Source organism: Hyaena hyaena, unplaced genomic scaffold, assembly GCF_003009895.1.
Source record: "Hyaena hyaena isolate Hyena2069 unplaced genomic scaffold, ASM300989v1 scaffold_24, whole genome shotgun sequence".
Taxonomy (NCBI): domain Eukaryota; kingdom Metazoa; phylum Chordata; class Mammalia; order Carnivora; family Hyaenidae; genus Hyaena; species Hyaena hyaena.
Window position 1 is genome coordinate 2,763,456 of NW_024080656.1, and position 22,366 is coordinate 2,785,821.

Sequence of the window (22,366 nt, forward strand, 5' to 3'; positions counted from 1 at the left end):
CTATATTAATCCACTGGTATATTTCTCAGGACTTTTTGGTTGTAAGTGACAGAAACCTAGTTCAAGTCGACTTAAGCAAAAATGAGCAATTTCCTGGCCCAGGAACCAAATCATAGGGATGAATGGACCCAATAATGAGGACACTGTCAGAAGCCCTTTGTCTCAGATCTCTCACATCCTTCTCTTCTTGGGGTTTGGAATCATTCTCTCCTTTATAGAGGAAAGATTTCTCTCTTTCAAGTTCAATTTAAAGTCCCAGAGACGGATTCCAGCCTGTGTGCCCTGTTGCTCTCATCCCTCAGATCAGCAAAGCCTCAAGGTTTCACATTAGTAAAGACAGTTAAAATGTCTGTTTTCTTTCTACTTTTAAGTAAATGAATATGTATAATAATTTAGATTTGTAGGTCCTTCTCCCCCTTAAAAGGGAACATCTAGAGCCTCTGAGTAAACATGCCCAGAGGATGGGGAAGATGAGTTTGCTCATAAGATGGTAAGTCATTCAGTTTATTACTCCACAGTGGAGTAATGGAAGCTTCCATGGCACTTTTGACTTCATTGCTTTAAATGTTTATCTTTCATAGACATGTACTGTTTACATAGTAGCAGGATTTCTCAACCTCAGTACTATGGACATTTGGGGCCAAATAATTCTTTTAGTGGTGGACTTTCCTGTGCTTTGCAGAAAGAATGTTTAGCAGCATCCCTGGCCTTTACCCACTAGATGACAGTAGTCCCTTATCCCCAGGGTTTTGACAAAAAAATTGTCTCCAGACATTGCCAAACAAGTGGGAGGCAAAATTCTTCTCCTTTCCCTCTCCTGTAAACTTCTAATAGAAAATTAGTTAAAGACATGAAGCAGAAAGAGCAAGGACATTAAAATATAATTAGTATGAGGGACATAAAATTGCTTCACTATATTCACCAGAACCATAAGTTGCATATATAAACTCTATATTAATTTATGTCTAGTTTGGCTTTTCACACACTGAGAATAGAGACTGTCCCCACTAGCTTTGCATTATTTGTGAAATATTTGTAAAAACTGTCCCAGACCTTTTCTTTTACATAGTTATTTACAAACAAAACACTAAATGTACTTTTTGAAAGCTTATGCTTTTTAAAAAGCAAAATTCAAGAATTCAGACAAATACTATGTAAGCAATTTTTATCCATTTCTGATGCCACAACATCTTGTTTCACAAAGTTTGGTTTTTTTGTGCATCACTTCATGTTGGCTTTTTTGCTGGTTTTTTGTTTGTTTGCATATCCAAGTGCCACATGTACTATTTACTAAATACACTAAATTTACTAAAAACACATTTACTAAAATGTTTTTCTTTAAAATATTTATTTTGAAAGGAAATTTTATTCCTACTGTATATGAGATAAGTATTTTCAAATACCCTTCAAATAAATACGTAACATTGAAAACAAGGGGCGCCTGGGTGACTTGGTCGGTTAAGTGTCCAATGTCGGCTTAGGTCATGATCTCATGGTTCATGGGTTCGAGCCCTGCATCGGGCTCCGTGCTGACAGCTAGCTCAGAGCCGGGAGTCTGTTTCTGATTCTGTATCTCCCTCTCTCTCTGACCCTCCCCTGCTCATGCTGTCTCTCTCTCTCTCTCTCTCAGAAATAAATAAAACATTAAAAAAAATTCTTCTTTGTCACACTTTATGTCATCTCCCATACAAAAAGAGGTAGGTGGGGACACCTGGGTAGCTCAGTTGGTTAAGCATCTGACTTCGGCTCAGGTCATGATCTTGCATTCCATGAGTTCGAGCCCTGTGTTGGGCTCTGTTGACAGCTCAGAGCCTGGAGCCTTCTTCGGATTCTGTGCCTTCCCCTTTCTCTACCCCTCCCCCCCATTCATGCTCTGTCTCACTCTGTTTCTCAAAAGTAAATAAATGGTAAAAAAAAAAAAGAAAAAAGGTTGCCTGGGTGGCTCAGTTGGTTAAGTGTCCAACTTCAGCTCAGTTTAAGATCTCATGGTCTGTGAGTTCAAGCCCCATAACCAGCTATGTGCAGACAGCTCAGAGCCTGGACCCTACTTCAGATTCTGTGTCTCCTCCTCTCTATGCCCCTCCCCTACTCACATTCTGTCTCTCTTTCAAAAATAAATAATAAACATTAATTTAAAAATTAAGAAAAGGAAAAAAAAGAGGTGGGTGTACCAGACTTGGAAAATACCACTGTAATACATTTGACCAAACACAGTGTGCCATTTAAAAAGTGACATAAAATGCTTTTTCTTATTAAAAATTTTTGAATAATGTATGATTATTAAATGGGAAATATTTATGTTTATGTATATGAGCATCTTAAATATTCATAATTTATTTTCTAGATATTTTAAATTTATTTTTAAAAAATTTCTCTTTTTTATTTTATTGCTTTAAGAAAAAGATCCAAATCAATACAGCTTTTATTGCGTCTCTAAAATATTACAAATAGGAGCACCTGGGTGGCTCAGTTGGTTAAATGTCCGACTTCAGCTCAGGTCATAACTTCACAGTCTGTGAGTTCGAGCCCTGTGTCACTCTGCACTGACAGCTTAGCCTGAAGCCTGCTTCATATTCTGTGTCCCTCTCTTTCTCTGCCCTTCCCCGGCTCATGCTGTCTGTCTGTCTGTCTCTCTCAAAAATAAATAAACATTAAAAAAATTTTTTTAATAAAATATTACAAATAAATCTGAAAAATCATCAGACATCTAGCTATTTCTGTAGCTGGACAACTTAAATCTTATTCATCAGTCTGCCGAACTGTTCTTTTTTCAGAAACATAGATACTATCCCCAGATTTTCTGATATCCTCATTTTTAACTGTTGTGGCTTGCTGAATCAAAGCAACCGAGTTTGATACAAGTTCAATGTCATTTCTTTCAAGAATTAACTCATCTTTCTGGACTTGAGATATAGAATTGAGATACTTTTCAATACGATTGTTAATAAAATGGGCTTATGTGAAGTAAAATGCCTGTCAACATTTTTATTTTTTTGTATATTACACAGAAATGATGAAATTATTTTTTAAATTCCTCAGGGGTTCAAGAGATTGCTTAATACTGTGAAAGAGGCTTTAGGACAAGAAATGTTGGGAAACTCTGCTTGAGGTCAAGGCCTCACCTACTTGTTCCTGAGCCTGGAATAAGATTTGATTTAGTCCCTATTTTTCTACCTCTTTGAGGAACACTCTCTTAGCGTTTCTTGGCATCATTCCCTCAGAGAAGCTCACACAAGGCTGGGTATGCGTTAAGTAGTCAATAAATAATTCAATTGACTATTTTCTATTTAAGGAAGATCTACCTTGTTCCAGAAAGGATTTATTTTTTTTCCTAGAAAGGATTTAAAATTGCAAATGAATAAAAGTTGATTTCAGACACACACGTGCACACACCCGCACATACATACACACACAACAACACAGATTCTGGCATAAACACATGGTCTTTTCAGAATACGCAAATCAATTATGTATGCCTGTTTCTACTAAAAATTTTACATCAAGGGCGCCTGGGTGGCTTAATCAGTTAAGCCTCCGACTCTTGTTTTCGGCTCAGGTCATGATCTCACAACTCGTGAGATCGAGCCCCTCATCAGGCTCTGTGCTAACAGTGTGGAAACTCTCTGGGATTCTCTGTCTCCCTCTCTCTTCCTCCCTGCCCTGTCTTTCTCAAACATAAATGAACATCAAAACAATTTTATATTGAAAGCCCACCTTGAAACAAGTTGCAGAATATTGATGACAACACTGAGTGATGTGTTCATGAAGGTTCACCATATTTTTCTTTCTATTTTTATGTTATGAAAATTTCCACAATTAGAAGTAAAAAATAAGTAAAGAGATTATTTTATATTTTAAAAGGCAAAAATTATCTTTATACAATATACTTCTTAACTAAAATTTAGTGTTAAAACTAAAAACACAGCTATGAAAAAGCCACCATTCACATGATTAATAGCTAAGCCTTCTTTGCTGACAGAATACAGCAACTGCTTTCTTGAACAAGAATGATGCAGTGTTTTACAGGCGCATATAAACAGAAGAAATGTCACTTTGAGGCCTCTTCTGCCCAAACCCCCACCAATATCTTGAAGACTGTGATATTTTGAAATGGAAACACTAGCAGGAGCCTTCTTTAGTTTGACTTGATCATATAGAAACAAAATCTCCAACAGTCAATTGAAATTATTTATTTCCATGAGAAAAATAAAGAAATGTTTAAAAACTCCCTTGTTAAAGCTGGATTACAAGACAACAACATACCAAAATTAATTTTTGCTAAATCCATGGTTAAAAACTAGCCTAAGCTTTTCTGTCAATGAAGGACAGAAAAAAGAAGGTTAAAAAGAAAAGTCTTGTTACTTGCTACCTTCCACCACTTTCCTCTCCCACACAAGACAAACACAGACATGGGGGAAGAGATTGGTCTTAATTCTTACAGTAAAGTGGAGAATTGAGGCAATTTTTGCAGATAACTTTTTGACATTCTATCATACTATTCTTTTTTTAAGTTTATTTATTTTTTTGAGAGAGAGAGCAAGTGGGGGGGCAAAGAGAAGGAGAGAGAGAGAACCCCAAGCACGCTCTGCATTGTCAGTGAAGAGCCCAATATGGGACTCAAGCTCACGAATCATGAGATCATGACCTGAGCCGAAGTTGGACACTTAACTGACTGAACCACCCAGGCGCCTCCTCTATCAGACTATTCTTTTTTTTGTTGTTTGTTTATTTATTTATTTTGAGAGAGAGAGTGGAGAAGGAGCAGAGAGAGAGGGAGAGAGAGAGAATCCCAAGCAGGCTCCACACTGTCAGCGCAGAGTCCAATGCAGGGCTCAAACACACAAACCGTGAGATCATGACCTGAGCTGAAAACAAGAGTCAGGCATTTAACCGACTGAGCCACCCAGGCACTCCTCTATCATACTATTTTTAATAATAATTTTATAAGAAGAATACTGCATACCTACCATAGTGTCTAAAACTATACTAGGTACTTTTCATATATTATCTCATTTAATTCACACATCAACTTTGCCAGGTAGGTATTCTGATAATCATTTTACAGTCAATGATCCTGAAGCCCAGAGAAGTTTCCCTGAGGTTATACAGCTGTATGTGTTTTTTTTCACTCTGTAATAACTGACAGAGCCAGAATTCAAATCTTATCCATCTGAATCCAAGCTAACAAGGTTTAATGACATGAATCAGCTACCTGGCTTCAATGAAATAGAACAATTTACAGTCTTAAATTGCGTTGATGCTGACTCACAGATATTAACTTCACTTTACCTTTTTAAAGACCAGAACCATCCATCTACATATTTTATTTGTCCACAAAATCTGTGAACAATTTGTCCCTGACTCATACAGTAGCCATGAAGTTTTCCATGCATCTCCATGATTTGAATGTTTGATTTGCTCAAAACTTTAGTGTCCCATTGAAGGAATGTTAAATCACATGTTTGTGGCCTTGGCAAAACCATCTAACGTTTAATGAAAAAAATTCTATAAGGTTTTTTAAAAGTTTTTTAATGTCTATTTATTTTTGGGAGACAGATAGATTGTGAGCAGGGGAGGGGCAGAGAGAGAAGGAGACACAGAATCTGAAGCAGGCTCCAGATTCTGAGCTGTCAGCACAGAGCCCAACGTGGGGCTCAAGCACAGGAACCATGAAATCATGACCTGGGCCAAAGTCAGCCACTTAACCGACTGAGCCACCTAGCAGCCCCCAACATTTTTTAATGTTTATTCATTTTTGATAGAGAAACAGAGACAGAGTGTGAGTGAGGGAGGGGCAGAGAGAGAGGGAGAGACACAGAATCTGAAGCAGGCTCCAGGCTCTGAACTGTCAGCAGACCCCGACATAGGGCTCAAACTCATGACCCATGAGATCATGACCTGGGCGATGTTGGACACTTAACTGAGCCACCCAAACACCCCATAAAGTTTAATAAATTTTAACACAATTATTCATTTAATTAGCTAATGCATATACTTATGTGATAATCCCAACTCACCTCCATTAGGGTCTAAGATACTTTTAACAAAATATAGGAAATAATGATCAAACAAATTAACATTGTCATTCTTATAAGGCATTTCTGATCAAATCTGAATAAAAAGATGAAAACTCCATGTGGATAAGAATTGCGAAAGACAGGGGCCTTGGGTGGCTCAGTCGGTTGAGCCACTTCGGCTCAGGTAATAATCTCACGGTTCGTGAGTTCAAGCCCCACGTCGGGCTCTGTGCTGATAGTTCAGAGCCTGGAGCCTGTTTCTGATTCTGTCTCTCCCTCTCTCTCTGCCCCTCCCTCGCTCATGCTCTCTCCTTCTCTCTCAAAAATAAAAAACACTAAAAAAATTTTTAAAAAGAATTGCCAAAGACAGTTTCTATAACCAAAATATCATTGTTGGATATGAGTGGTGTAAAAAAACCTGTTTGAAGAAGACAACTGGTATTCTAAAACCTTCAAGAGAGCAATATTTACTTTTTCTAATCGTTAAGTAGAAAAAGTTATACTTCAGTAAATGATTAACAATTTAAGTAAATGTAATTATAAATGTTCAGAGAGTAACATTATGATCAAATTTAAACAGCTTGATTTGATATGAACACTCTCATACATGGAAAATTAGGCGCAACTGGATCAGAAAATACTGCAAGCAATCAAAACAGTGCTACATATGATGGAAACAATGAACCGAGGAAAACTTTACATTACTGTAAAACATCTCATTGAGAAAACTCAAAAGTCATGTAGCCTATATTAACAGAAAAGAGGGCCATTAAACAGACATTAATGATTCTGTCACTGAAAAGTAGATTGAATGCTGAGAATAGATCAGAACCTTATAACTTACTAACCAATAAAGAGTGAATCACAGAGGTAATTAAAGTGGTTCCTGGATGATCTACCTGAAAATATTTGGTGGAAGTCTTAAGACTAGGGAGAACCAAATCTTTTAGTACTTGGGAGAGTATATTGATTGGCTCTTAATAGTGTCATATCTTGATTATGTGCCTGAATCTTAAAAAAAAAAAAAATGGAGGCTGAGGTTTACTGCTATCATTTCTTCTTTCATGTTAATCGCATTTATATTGTATATCTTCTGCTCTTACCTTTCAATATCACCATTTATTATTACGGAGTAAAAAAGCGTTATTTAATATATAATGAAATCTAGAATAACCGAACTTTTTATTTAAGTTTCTTTTTTTTCTCCTATTTGATTTTTGGAACTTTGGAGAAACTAAAGAGTAACAGCATAGAGCAATTAAATTCACTGACAGAAACCATTTGTTTCAACCAATTCTCTTGACTTTTAAAATTATAAATGTAATGCATTTTTACTGCAAAACATTCAAACAACACAGAAAGACATAAAGTAAAAAATGAAGTCTTCTCTTCTACCCTAACCCCACACCCGAGAAGTAACAACTGCTAGCAGCTTGCTCACTATCCACATAGTTTTCTAGGTGTGTATAAACACATATATAGTCACATTGTTTTTAAAAAATTTGAATCATATTATTACACTAAGTTTTGGTTATCATTTCTGAGAAGTATTTTATTTATTTATTTATTTATTTTACAAAAAGTTTATTGTCAAATTGGTTTCCATATAACACCCAGTGCTCATCCCCACAAGTGCCCTCCTCCATGCCCATCGTTTCTGATCGAAATGCAAAAGTATACTACTTTTATCTATTTATTTCAGTACTTCTCTTTCCTATTAGAAGTAATACTTGTTTTGGGGCGCCTGGGTAGCTCAGTCAGTTAAGCATCCGCCTTCAGTTCAGGTTATGATCTCACGGTTCGTGGGTTTGAGCCCCGCGTCCGGCTCTGTGCTGACAGCTAGCTCAGAGCCTGGAGCCTGCTTCAGATTCTATATCTCCCTCTCTCTCTGACCCTCTCCTGCACACACACACACTCTCTCTCTCTCAGAAATAAATAAAACATAAAAAAAAAAAGAAATACTTCTTTTGAGGGCAGCAACTATTCTGTTAATGTTTTTTCTAAATGCCCACCAAGGTGCCTTGTAGTTGTTAAATTAGTATTTATAGACTTGAATTTAAGCAATTAATCAACATGAATGAATGGAGAGTGAAGAAAAAGATATAATAGCTGTAGGTTAAAGAAAAGAGATAAAATGATTTATTGAGACTTGCTTTTGCTGATGTGTATAATTTCTGTAAGGAAACAAAAATAAACAGAAGGTAATTCTGATGAATTCCCTGTTTGATCGGGTACTGATATGGTGCCCCAGATGGTGAGGCTGGATGAAGGAGTAAGAAAACCACAACTTGCAGCTTGCCTTTTTCCTCACAGTGTTGCTGGCACCCAAAAACTATCCCATGGCTTTTACAGTGTACTGGCCCTTGTTTTCGTGCCTTGTCTGTTACACGGCCCTTGCACTGGCCCGGCCTGTTGAATCACCTTTGGGTCTAAGGGATAAAAGTATGCTTCAAAGGCATATAATTTAAAGTGTGTAATGTCCTGGAAATGACAGTGACTGAGAAAGCTGAAAGACTAATCCTAGCTTTGCCACTGAGAGCCTGAGCAAGTCACTTTCTTCTTGGGCTTCAGCATCTCATCTATAATAGAAGATTTTTGAAGACTGAATCAAGTGATGTGTGAGGTCTGTCCTCTACCTCTAGTTAACAGGCAAGAACACAGAACTTGGAGCAATACAGTGCAGGCTTGACTTAGTTTGTGAAACTAGACAAATCATTTTACCTCTGTATCCCTTGGTCTCCTCTCCTGTGAAGTGGGAATGCTAATTTTACCTACCTTAATTCTCCTAAATAAGGATTAAATGAGATAGTACATGGGAAGCACTTACAACAGTGCTCAGCATATCTGGCACTGGATACGTGTTAGCTCTTATTACTATTTATACTATTAAGTTTTCTATGGTTCTGTAATGTAACCACTGTTCCATTTGAGCATGAAGGTCACTAATCTTTAATGACCACTTAATTATGGTTTGAAAATGGTGCTGCACTGAATGCTATACAACCACAGCATACCTGCCCTCTTGGTCTAACATCACAATGGTGTAAAGATCTCAATCCTCAATCAAAACAGTCAAGTGTAAAAGTGGTCCCTAAGGATTCATTTAGCTTCTGACACCAGTGAGGACAATATCTAATGCCAACTGTGGGCTGGGCACTTAGACAACTACATGGTCCTCTGAAAACTCCAAATTTCCTGGCAAGTCCTCCATGACCTTTCTAGGTGGTACTGAATTTCACACGCAGAGATATTTTCCTCTCAGCATGGATGAATGCAATACAATACCCTCATTCTATGATTGTTCAGTTCTTTTAATCAATTATACTAAAGTACAGCAGTAAAAAATATAATTTTAAAGCAGTATGTTGTGGTTCATGTTAAGTGGTACCCAGCTGCTTCGAAGTTTAGAACTGGTCAGACATACAGAAAGCAGGATGGTTTAATAAAGTAACCAGAGAGAACTGGGTTCAAATCCTAGCTTCAATAATGTCCAGGCTCTGTGAACTTCAGTTTCTTCTCTAAAAATAGGAAAAATTAAATCTGCCTTGCAGAGGCTGTACAATCAACAAGGTATGTCAGGTGGCCAGTTAACTAGCTGACCCACACTGGGCATTCATTCAGCAAGTATTCTGTGCTAGGCTTTTCTCTGGGCATCTACATGTACCTCTGTGACCAAAATAGGTACAGTCTCTGCAGTCAAGAAGCTTGTAGGCCAGGCATGGTTCTACATTGTATGGGCCTGAGATGTACAGTCTGGGGGATGCTCTGTAAGAAGAAAAATTATGGACATGAAAGTTGGTACAAGAGTGCACATTTATTTGGAATGAGAAGCATATTACAATAGGTTACTGTAGTCTTGTTAATTCAGATTTCGTTTTTTCCAAGGGCTCTTTAGGGAATTCATAAGGAATACTTACCTAGAAATGCTTCTGAATACTTCCAGCCCACCTAGAACATTCTATAGGGACCCATATAAGTGAGGGGCCCTAAATCTTCAGCTTCCTTCAGTTCATGGGAAATCTGCCTTTGTTGCAGGGCCCAAAAGGTCTTATTTTTGTTATTGTAACAATTATATTATGTATAATTTCCAGAGTGGTTTCTATATTGACTATCCTTAAGTCTTCATTCCTAAATGCTGAGGAAAGGCTTCAGGTCATCCACTCAGACCATTTTAGCTTCAATTATACTCTGAGATATGGTCCTTTTGCATGAAAAAATTGCTAACAGGATCACAATTGTTAATGTAATAATAACAGGAAGCTTAAAATAGCATTCCAACCTCTGCAGACTTGGCATGCAAATGTTCTCCTTGGGCAAGGAAATTGGACTTCAGTTAAGCATCAATTTACTAAAATTGATTTCTTCTAAGGCCCCTTCTAATATCTGGGGAAACCCACAGATGCTTAATTAATTATAAGCTTTATTCTAGACCTTTGTCTCTTTATGTTGCTGGGTATAGACCCTGACTCAAACATTAGTTGAATTTAGTAATATTATCATTGAAATTAGAATTCTATAACAATATTAAAACCACTGTTTTGAAGGAAAAAATATAGCAGAGTTTAGCTTTTACAGGATTCCTATGGGGAAATCCTGAAGATATACAAACTGATAATGAACAAAGATTTGTCAGAATCATTTGAAAACATAACAATTGGGGAAAAAAATAGGAGGAAAATTCATTAAAACAAATTTTAATATGATCATTACTGAGCTATTCCAACGATAGAAAACATGAATTTGAACCATTAAAAATAGGATAGGTAAAAATTTTCTTTATAAAAGGTAGGAACTTTGGTTAATATTGAAATTCTCACCTAAGATTAATGAGGGATATCATTTCCCAGAGTTTCAAGACTGAAAAAAAAAATCAAAGAAATTGTCACATAATAAATTTTAATGAAACAATAGTCATATATTTCTTAGCAATGAACAGTAAAATTTACATACCTTAAACATCCAATAAATATTTGTGGGAAATGAATGAATGTTAAACAAGCTGGAAGGGCAGTGATTATAATTAGCAGAAAACTTGATACTAATATAAAGAAGTGTTGAGTAGATGAAACAAATGAATCAATGAATCAAACCAAAATTGTTGTTATTATTTTTTTTTTAATTTTTTTTTAACGTTTTATTTATTTCTAGGAGAGAGAGAGACAGTGCAAGCAGGGGAGGGTCAGAGGGAGAGGGAGTCACAGACTGAAACAGGCTCCAGGCTCCGAGCTGGCAGTCAGCACAGGGCCCGACGCGGGGCTCGAACCCACGAACCGCGAGATCATGACCTAAGCGAAAGTCGGACGCTTAACCGACTGAGCCACCCAGGCGCCCCTGTTGTTATTATTATTATTATTATTTTGGTTTCAGGAATAGAATTTAGTGATTCATCATTTAACCCACAACACCCAATGCTCATCCCAACAAGCGCCCTCCTTAATGCCCATCACCCATTTAGCCCATCCCCCCTCCCCTCCAACAGCCCTCAGTTTCTTCTCTACAGTTGAGTCTCTTCTGGTTTGCCTCCCCTCCTCTCTTTTTTTTTCTCCTTCCCCTCTGTTCATCTGTTTTGTTTCTTAAATTCCACATATGAGTAAAATCATATGGTATTTGTCTTTCGCTGACTGACTTATTTCGCTTAGCATCATACCCTCTAGCTCCATCCAGTCAAGATGAAATTAATCCCAATCCAAATAGACAATGACTAAAGCTCAATCAGCTGCAAAAAAAATAAAGGAGAACACACACATCTAGCCACGGAGCTTGAGAGGTAAGAGAGAGCTAGCTGCAGAACACATTTCCTGCCCACGTAGACTTCCTACCATTGTTTTGTGCAGCAAGGTAAAGTTATCTTCAGCTTACTCTTTTGAAGTACAGTATTTCACATTTACATTTGTGTAGTCTTCACAGAGTTTCACATGTATTACCTCATTCGATTTTCACAATTCTCTAGCGTGTTTCTTTTTAGCTCAGGATAACAGAGGGAGAGGGAAAACTGAGTCTATTGGGAGGGAATGATTTATCCAAGATGATAAACCCAGTTAACAGCAGGGCCAGTACTAGAGCTTGGGTCTCTTGCTTTCAGGACCTGGGTCCTTTCCCCAATAATACCATGTAGGTAAGTGGCAGTTTCCTATCGCTCTTGATAAACATGTATCCCCAAATAGCAATCAATGTTTTGAGGCAGGTGGTCAAAGAATACTCACACCAATGGACCAAATGTGTAAAGAGTAATTTGGAAATCTGTAAAACAATTTTTAAAATAGGTAACCCATTTGTGGGATTAACAGAAGGAAATAATTCGAGCAAATTAAAGGCTATATGCCTAAAGTTAGTTATTACAACATTATTTATGACGGGAAAAAATGAGAGGAAGGAAGTAAGGAAGGGAAGAAGGAAGGAAAAAAAAAAAACAAACCAAGCTAATTCCTACCAAAAGAGAGAGATGACTAAGTAACTCATATTTCATCAAATTGGTGAATGGTTATGAAGACTAAACAGATGAAAGTGTTCAAAGGGATTTTAGCTGGGAAATATATTTGGGAAAGCTGGACGGGATCACAGAAATATGAAAAGAGTTTGCTTTGATTGTAGGGTTTTAAATAAATTTTCTTTAACAGTGTTTACTTAATACTTTTTTGAAATCGCTTTAACAATAAACAAATTTATAGTTCACATGAAGGTATTTCTACCCAAGTGTGATTAAAATCATGCACAGATTTGGAAATTTAGCTTTTGACAAATGACTGGGGTTCCTTAAATACAGACACGGGTGATATGTCACGTTTGCTCATCTGTCTTCAGCCCGTACCCTCCACAGCCCTCCCTTCTACCAGCATTCCGCCATGTCTTCCTGATCTCTGACCCCATCTTCATCTCGTTTCTGAAGTTGTGCCCGATATCTTATTTGCTTCCTATCATTCATAGAACTTATCCGAACCTGGCCTTCTAGGGGCATCAAAGAAAGCTGCTACATTAGACTAGAGGAGGGAACAGAATGAGATATTAGGCCCCTGGCTGTCTCTCAATGACATCAGGCCCTGATAGCTGGCTCAAAAAAAAAAAAAAAAAGCTGCTGACTTCCCCTTTAAGCCACTGAATCTGAAGAACAAAGGTTGAAGCTCCCTTAAATCAATCATTCCAAAGGTAGATGGCCTTGTACAAGATAGAGGGTGACCTTGGAAAATCACACAAGGAGTGTTGTGCAAGGCTGCAGGGCCCAGGCCGCACTCCTAAACCCCATTTCAGTTTTCCCAACAGACCTCCTTTATGAGTGTCGACTAAAGGACATGCATGAATATCCCTGTTTCATCAAGATTTGTGTCAAACTCACTATGTGGGAGCAATACTTTTTACCTTGTTACTTGGCAAACAGGATCAAGTTATAACCATAAGTACCACACAAAGAACCTCCCCCACATTCTCCACATGAGAATGGAGAGGGTGTCTTCAGTCCTGAGAAAAGATAACCCTGGATACCTTGATAGCCTATGCAAATAGCAGCAAAGGTGAAAGAGACACTGGGGAATACGAAGGTCACCTTGGGGCATGACACACCTGTGTGCATGTGTGTGTCCAGAAAACTCGCTTCTAAGGGCATTGCAAATTTACGTGTCTGTTGTCTTCTAAGCTGTCCTATCTCTCGTTAAAATGCTGATACAACCAAGATTTTATCACAGCTTAGGTCAACTCTCATATAATCACTGAAATCTGCAATAGAATATCTCTATCTTAGAGAAATTCTCCTCTTCTTTTTTTGGCTCTCATTAGAGCCATTTGTTTTAATGAATGTATACCGATTCTATCTCACTCTCCCTTTAGTGTCTGATGACATCATATTTGCAAGGCAGTTAGTTTATGACTTGGAACCTTACGTGTTCAGGGCTTTACAGTTTACACATCATAGGTGCACAAAGCCCTGAAGATATGTACTGATCACTGCGGCTTTTGTGAGTGAAATTACTGAGGATACCAAGGGATCAAGTGACAAATCAGAATAAAGGAAAGAATGCTGCTTTTCTACTCATGCATGACTGCTTTCATATCAAATCAGTCTTTGATTTGTGATTCCAGCCCCAGAAAAACCCAGAAAGAGTGAATAAGACCACTACAGGTGAAGTCTGTCCCAGATTCCCCTGTGACTCGTTCTAGGCAACTTCCAGGTTCCAGGTGGGGGAGGAGGCCACAGCCTGGATATTTCTCTAGGAGGAGAGCATTCTTAAGTATCCTTGGGAATGTTTGGGTGCTAAATGATTCCAGGATTTTCCAGTGAAAACTGATCAAGGACAGGTAGAATGGAGGTAATACTTCAAGGCAACTACTTCTTCAGAAAATCTTTCAAGGAGTTATTTAAATTAGCTATTCTTGCATAAAGCAAAGAGGCATCAGTTCTAGAATCCTTACCTCTTAGGGTAACACCTATTTTTCCTCATCCTAACACAATTTATGGATCATTTTCAGTGTTCACAGGATCTATTAAGTTTGAAGCATTGTTCATATTTTATTGGTTTTGGCCTATAAAAAGGAATTTCACATAGTTCAACCCAAAATAAAATACCTCTGATGAGCGAAAGAGAAACTAAGGAACAGAATGGAAAGCAGATATTGTAGTTAAAAATAGTAAGGGTTTGTGTACTTGTTTTAGAAATACCCAGAGGAGAAATTGAGTCATCTGGGAAGAAACATGAGGAAGCAAGCAAATCAATTGCCCTGGGGAAGAGGTGGCTGTCATACAGATAACGAACAATTCTAAGTCTAGCCGGGTCACAAAGTGGCCTTGAGCATTAACTGGCCCAGAGTCCTTAATTGTAGTCCTAGACATTTGCTCCTCCTGATATAGCTCATGACTCTTTATGGAGATTCTACTTACTTTTTCACTTAATGACCTATTTTGTGCTATTTTATACGTTTTCTTTCATAAATTCAATCTTATTTTCCCAATAAGATTATTGGCTCATGAGGGCATATTCCTGTGCCATATATTTCAGCCTCTCAGGATAGGGCAATCCAGACATTAAGTAATTGCTAAGTAAGTACCTATTAAACAGACTGGAGGAGCACTTTGGTGGCTCCGTCGGTTGAGCATCTGGCTCTTAATTTCCGATCAGGTCATGATCTCACTGTTCATGAGTTTGAGGTCTTCATGAGGCTCTGCGCTGACTGCATGAAGCATGCTTGGGGTCCTCTCCCTCTCTTTCTGCCCCTCCTCCCCACTCTCAAAATAAATAAATAAACTTAAAAAAAATCCTGGAAACCTATCATGAGGCTCTGTTATAAGAGAGCTCAACTGGAAATGTAAACTGTGGAAAGACCAATAGTAATAAATGCATCTCTGGGCAGTACCTCCCAGAGCTCTATTCAATGCTGCATATTTAATATATACATTAACACAACATCTAACAGCTTTACAAAGGGTATTATTAGTATTCGTATTGTTATTAACTTCATTTTACAGTTGAGGATGCTAAGAGATTTCAGAAAGCTTAGGTAAATTATCTAAGACCACATAGTAGGTACCTAAACTTCAAGCCCAAGAGGATCAAACCTAAAGCCCACATTCTTTTCACTGGTTTCCTGCTTTATATAGTACCTGTCACTCATTAATAATAACAGTAATAATAATAACTGTTCTTATATTAATATTATTATAAAAAGTTCTAAAAATAAAACTTATATTAATAATAATATTAAAATAATAGTAATAATAATAATGGCTTATGTAGGGGTTACTCTGTGCCAGGCACTGTTCTAAAGTCCTTTACACATTATTTCATTCAATCCTCACAAGAAGCCTAGGAGATGGGCTCTATTATTATCCATTTACAGAATTTTGAAAGTGCATTATCTTGGACTTCTAAGTTATGGCTAAAAGGAGATTCTATAGAATGATGAAAGATCACTTCTCTTTGTCTTTTTATGTGTAGGGAGAGACCCTACAATCCACATAATACCTCACCTGCACCCAGTCCCAAGTGGGCCCATGAAAGGAGCCAGGGAGTGGAGAAATAAGATGGAGTTTGGACCAGGGCTCTCTGCCTGCCCTGGGTAATCCTGTAGGAAAGGCTTTAGGTTGGAAGCACAAGAGAAGCAGACAGAGAATAAACTTTGAGATCATCTGGCTTCCCTGACAACTTTCCCCTGAACCACCCTGTACTGCACTAATTTGTCTATGAAATGACCTTCTACCATCCAAGTTACAATCCTTGTAAGGACAATAAAGATTAATAATATTTTCTTCTTATTAGGCTCATTCTAAAGTTTGGCATAACTACAATGTAAACTTCCGCCCACATCAGAAGGGTTGGTTATCAATCACATTGGGATCCCATTGGATTGAACCAAATAGATCAGAAGACATGATGGATATACTCAAGTGTCAACAGTCCATGGTTTCAGTGCTCGGATGGTTTGCCAATCCTATCCATGGGGATGGAGACTACCCAGAGGTGATGAAAGAGAAGTTGCTCTCCATTCTACCCCTTTTCTCTGACGCAGAGAAGAATGAAGTGAGGGGCACAGCTGACTTCTTTGCCTTTTCCTTTGGGCCCAACAATTTCAAGCCCCAGAACACCATGGCTAAAATGGGACAAAATGTGTCACTCAATTTAAGAGAAGTGCTGAACTGGATTAAACTGGAATATGGCAACCCCCAAATCTTGATTACTGAGAACGGCTGGTTCACAGACAGTCATGTGAAAACAGAAGATACCACAGCCATCTACATGATGAAGAATTTCCTCAATCAGGTTCTTCAAGGTTGGTTGCACATCAGCTCAATTTTTAAAACTTTTGAATACTTATCCTTATAGGATATTTGAAGTCATCTTCCAACATATGATTATTGTTGTTGGGCTTCCCCATGGTCTAATGTTGATAGAATTTTTAAATGTTACTTCCCCATTGTCTAATGTTGATAGAATTTTTAAAATTTTGAGAACAAAATAATATTGGACTGTAGATACATCCTAAATTGGTAACAAGGTGCTGTATCATTCTTTTTAAAAGAATGCATGCTGTAAGAGATATGACCCAAAGTTTTTTGACAGTAGTACCTTGGTTTAAGATGCTGGAAGCTTTTCTTGAAACTGTGTTTTTATTCTATTACATGACTAAATGGTAAAAGAAAAAAAAAAGGTCTGAAGACAAAGAATGAGCCATGAATGGCAAAGCTGAGTAATTTCTATCACTCCTGGATAGTTCTCTTAACCCAATTATCCCTCATGCCTTTTCCACTACTCAAGTAGTGACATCTACAGGTGGTTCATTGAAATAATGAAGCAGAAGATAAGCTCAAATTATGGTGGGTCTTCTGTCTCCTTCAGACTGGGCTCCATTTCACCCAAATATAAAGAAACTCTTGAGGTGCCTGGGTGACTCAGTTGGTTGAGTGTCCGAATTCGGCCCAGGTCATGATGTCACAGCTCAGGCTTCAAGCCCCACGTCAGGCTCTGTGCTGATAGTTTGGAGCCTGGAGTCTGCTTTGGATTCTGTGTCTCCGTTTCTCTGCCCATCCCCCGCTTGCTCTCTGTTTTCTCTCTCAAAAATAAATAAACATTAAAAATTAAAAAAAAAAGAAATTCTTAGCGGATCTTTCTAAAAGTCTGTAGCTCTCTTTAGAAATAATAGAAGGCTAAGCGTGCCTGTTTGGCTCAGTCAGTAGAGCATGCGACTTTTGATCTCGGGGTCATAAACTCCAGCTCCACGTTGGAGACAGAGATTATAAACAAACAAACAAATAAATAATAAGTCACAAGTCTGAGGAAAATCCCAGGTTCTGCAAGAGAGTCTTCAGGGAGGGTGCTCAGGGAGAGCAAGACCTTGTTTCCACAACGGGTGGGAAGGAGCAGCATGGAACAGAGCCATGCCCAGCCATGGGGATGTGCGTATGGGGGGCCTCTAGAGCAGAGGACTCTGCCAACAGAGCCTGCACCAAATACCATACAGTCGGGCAGAAGGGCTATCCCTTCCCTTTCCCCTGAGGATTGTACGACACCAAAGACACTAGCCCCAGGGCCTACTGAAATATATTTATCTCACTAGAATTTCTTGGCATGGATTTTCCACCTTTTAGGAAAAGAACATCAGTGACAAAAACCCAACAATGTAGAAATGAAAGCTCTTAAGAAAAAAAAAAAGGTCGGGGCGCCTGGGTGGCTTAGTCGGTTAAGCGTCCGACTTTCGCTTCGGTCATGATCTCGCGGTCCGTGGGTTCGAGCCCCGCGTCGGGCTCTGTGCTGACTGCCAGCTCAGAGCCTGGGGCCTGTTTCAGTCTGTGACTCCCTCTCTCTCTGACCCTCCCCTGCTCATGCTGTCTCTCTCTCTCTCCTAGAAATAAATAAAAAAATATAAAATAAAAAAAAAAGAAAAAAAAAGGTCATGATTGGGTATTTGTTGCTTTTATTGCTGCAGTTGATTTCCATATTTCATCTTTACCCAATTCCTAGAAATTATTGAATCAGTTTCTTTTAATTTTTAAAAATTTTTAGGGATTTTATTTTTGAGTAATCTCTACACCCACCGTGAGGCTTGAACTCATAACCTCAAGATGCAGAGTCGCACACTATACCGACTGAGCAAGCCAGATGCCCCTGAATCAGAGTTTTTAAAGCTAGAAAGGGCCTGAGACATCTTTTCCAATCTTTTTATTTTTTATTTTTTTGTTAACAAATGAGGAAACTGAGGTCAAGAAACTTGCCCAATAGCACCCTCCCACCTCCTGCCCTTTGGCTGGTCAGTTTTTCTCTTACACCACCGTACTTGTTTTCTTCCTTAAATGTACATTCACTTATGTTTATTCTCAAAGCTGATTTCTCAGTCCTTGAAGGGTAGTTTCTTAGAAGACAGTTTCTCCACAAATGGGAACCAACCCAAGCTTGAAATGAGAAACTGTTGGTCACAAGCAAACATCCGCATTGGTCCCAAAGGGTTCTAGAAATTTCTCTGCCTCTGACACAGATTTGCATACTAAGTCTTAGGAATATTTTATTTTATTTATATATTTTTTTATTTATTTCTAGGAGAGAGAGAGAGAGAGAGAGAGACAGCGTGAGCAGGGGAGGGTCAGAGAGAGAGGGAGTCACAGACTGAAACAGGCTCCAGGCTCTGAGCTGGCAGTCAGCACAGAGCCCGACGCGGGGCTCGAACCCACGGACCGCGAGATCATGACCTAAGCGAAAGTCGGACACTTAACCGACTAAGCCACCCATGCGCCCCTAAGTCTTAGGAATATTTTAAATTTGATCCTTTATCTTTCACTTGTTGTGGGTAGGGGGAGGGGCATTCTGGATGAAAATAACTGCCACTTTTCAAGTATAAACATAAATTTTCTATTTTATATAAGGAGCCTGCAAATTAGGAAAAGAAGTTGGTTTCATAATATGATCTTGGCATCATGTCCTCTAGCATATTGTTAGTGAATCATAACCATGAACCTGAGTGAACATCTCTGCTTTTTTTCCTCTGTGCAGCAATAAGATTTGATGAAATACAAGTGTTTGGCTATACTGCCTGGTCTCTCCTGGATGGCTTTGAATGGCAGGATGCTTACACCACTCGCCGAGGATTATTTTATGTGGATTTTAATAGTCAACAAAAAGAAAGAAAGCCCAAGTCATCGGCACATTACTACAAACAGATCATACAAGAAAATGGTTTTACTTTAAAAGAGTCCTCGCCAGACGTACAGGGTCAGTTTCCCTGCGACTTCTCCTGGGGCGTCACTGAATCTGTCCTTAAGGTAAGTGGCTACTTACAAATTAACTAGAAAAACAAGCAAACAAATTAACTAGAAACTGGTGCAAATAGTACACAGTGCTTTATTTCATTTACTCAGTGACAGCTGTCAGACAATATCAAATATAATTACTTGGAGGTTATGGAGGGGAGTTGGGGAAAGAGGAAGGAAAATGAGGAGAATCGATGCTTACCGAGAACCTCTCATGTGCCAGAACTTATCCTTGGTGATGGAAATGAAGAGGCTGCCCTCAAGGAGTATACAGTCTAGAGGGAACTTAAGAGTCATTTTTGAAAGAGGCAATGGTCAGTAGTGTCAAAGTGATAAGAAAATTTTTTCATAGATTGTGATTGCCAAAAGCAAATTATTAGTGGCTCTTTATTTAAGTGGTTCCTGTTATTTGATAGATTAGAATAATTTGCCTTGGGGCGCCTGGGTGGCTTAGTCGGTTAAGCGTCCGACTTTCGCTTAGGTCATGATCTCGCGGTTAGTGGGTTCGAGCCCCGCGTCGGGCTCTGTGCTGACTGCCAGCTCGGAGCCTGGAGCCTGTTTCAGTCTGTGACTCCCTCTCTCTCTGACCCTCCCCTGTTCACGCTGTCTCTCTCTCTCCTAGAAATAATAAAACATTTAAAAAAAAAAAAGAATAATTTGCCTTATGAGGTCTCTGTATCTCAGTGGAGCTTCTCATGTCTCATTCTTCATCTTCATCAGATTATTTGTTTAAATGCCACCTTCTCAATAAGGCTTCACTCCACTCCAAAAAATCACTATCTTCTTAATTCCCCTTCTTCCTTTTTTTTTTTTGAATCCTATTCATCACTATCTAACATACTACTATGTACTTTACACATTTTTCTTTTTCCACCAGCTCTACTGAGATACAATTGACATACAACATTGTGTAAGTGTGAGGTGTACAATGTGTTGATTTGCTACATTTATATATTGCAAAATGCTACCATAACAAATTCCCATTTCCTTTTGTCGGGAAAACATTTAAGATCTATTTTCTCAGCACCTTTAAAGTATATATAATATAGTATCATTAGCTACAACACTCTGTTGTACATCAGATCCTCAGAACTTGTTAATTTTATCACTGGAAGTTTGTATCCTTTGACCAGTATCTCCCCATTTATCCCACTCCCCAGCCCCTGGTAACTACTTTATGCATTTTTCTTATTATTGTTAAATACTTTTTTAGTGTTTTTATTTATTTATTAATGTTTATTTTTGAGAGAAAGAGAGAGACAGAGCATGAGCAAGAGAGGGAGTGCAGAAAGAAGGAGACACCGATTCTGAAGCAGGCTCCAGGCTCTGAGCTGTCAGCACAGAGCCCAGTGTGGGGCTTGAACTCACAAACTGTGAGATCAGGACCCGAGCCAAATTTGAATGCGTAACTGACTGAGCCACAAAGGCATCCCTAGTTTATTTATTTTGAGAGAGTGTGTGCACAAGAGGGGGAGGGCAGAGAGAGAGGGAGAGAGAGAGAATCCAAAGCAAGCTCCACGCTGTCAGCACAGAGCCCAACGTGAGACTCTATCCCATGAATCATGAGATCATGACCTGATCAGAAATTAAGAGTCAGATGCTTAACCGACTGAGCCTCTATGCATTTTTCTTATTTATCATGTCTTCCCCCTACTAGAATGCAAGCTTTCTCTGAACAAAGGTGGAGATGTTTGAGGCTCTGCTGCCTGCTGCGTTGCCTTACTAGGGCAGTGTCAGGTACATGGCCAGTACTCAATGCAAGGTCAACTTTTAGAGCCAGATGAGACCTTAGAAACCTCCTATTGAAAATCTTTCATTCTGCAGATTAGGAAAGTGAAATCCATTAGTTCATAACTGAGACCTAAAGTGACTTGCCCAAGGTAACACAAATAGTGGCAGAACTATAGCACGCAACTCATATTTGCTCTTTTCAAATAATAGCAACTATTTTTAAGCCCTTATTATGTGCCAAGCATGTAGCTGTTGTATATATGCACATTATCTCTATTACACCTTAAAAACTCTCATTTTACAAGCAAGGAAACAGGCTTAGGGAGGTTACGCGACTCATTCAGGTTACCCAGATCTGTCTGTTTCATGACACCATGCTATAAGATCTCACAACACCACACTATGGCCTATATTCTAGAAGCACATGGAAAGACAACAAGATGTACAAGGGATGGGACCAGACAAAACAGCTCTAACCATGAGTGAACAAATTTCACAGGTCATGAATCTCAACCCCTGTTGATACTTAAACAGGACTTAGTAAATGCTCAGAGATAATAAAGGGGCAAAAGATATGGAGTAACTTAAATACAGGACTGACTCATCTTCAATTTGTGTCCCCTGTGGAGCCAACTACTTACCCAATTCCTGTCTCCTACACATGGCAGAGGCACGCCCTCTTTTCCCTATCACTCCAAATAAGTTTATGTTTTCCATAATTCCACACCCAGCAAAGGAACAGCCCAGGAGAGACAGAGTTACTGACTGCACATGACACACCTGTTAAGTTTCTGTTTCATCTGAAGACCCACCTGTACCCCTATGACTGACACTGTGAATTTCTACCCCATCTTCGGACCCTACTAATACTCCTAGGAATAAGAGAAGATCACTTGTG

The 22,366-nt window shown here is 38.7% G+C and overlaps 1 protein-coding gene across 1 annotated transcript in view; it reads left to right on the forward strand.

The window, feature by feature from the left end:
• Positions 1-22,366, forward strand: part of KLB (klotho beta) — a 35,280-nt gene that overhangs the window by 4,493 nt on the left and 8,421 nt on the right. Inside the window, 2 exon segments of the mRNA XM_039226986.1 lie at positions 16,259-16,769; positions 19,481-19,749. Of these exon segments, the coding sequence (XP_039082917.1) occupies positions 16,259-16,769; positions 19,481-19,749 (780 nt within the window).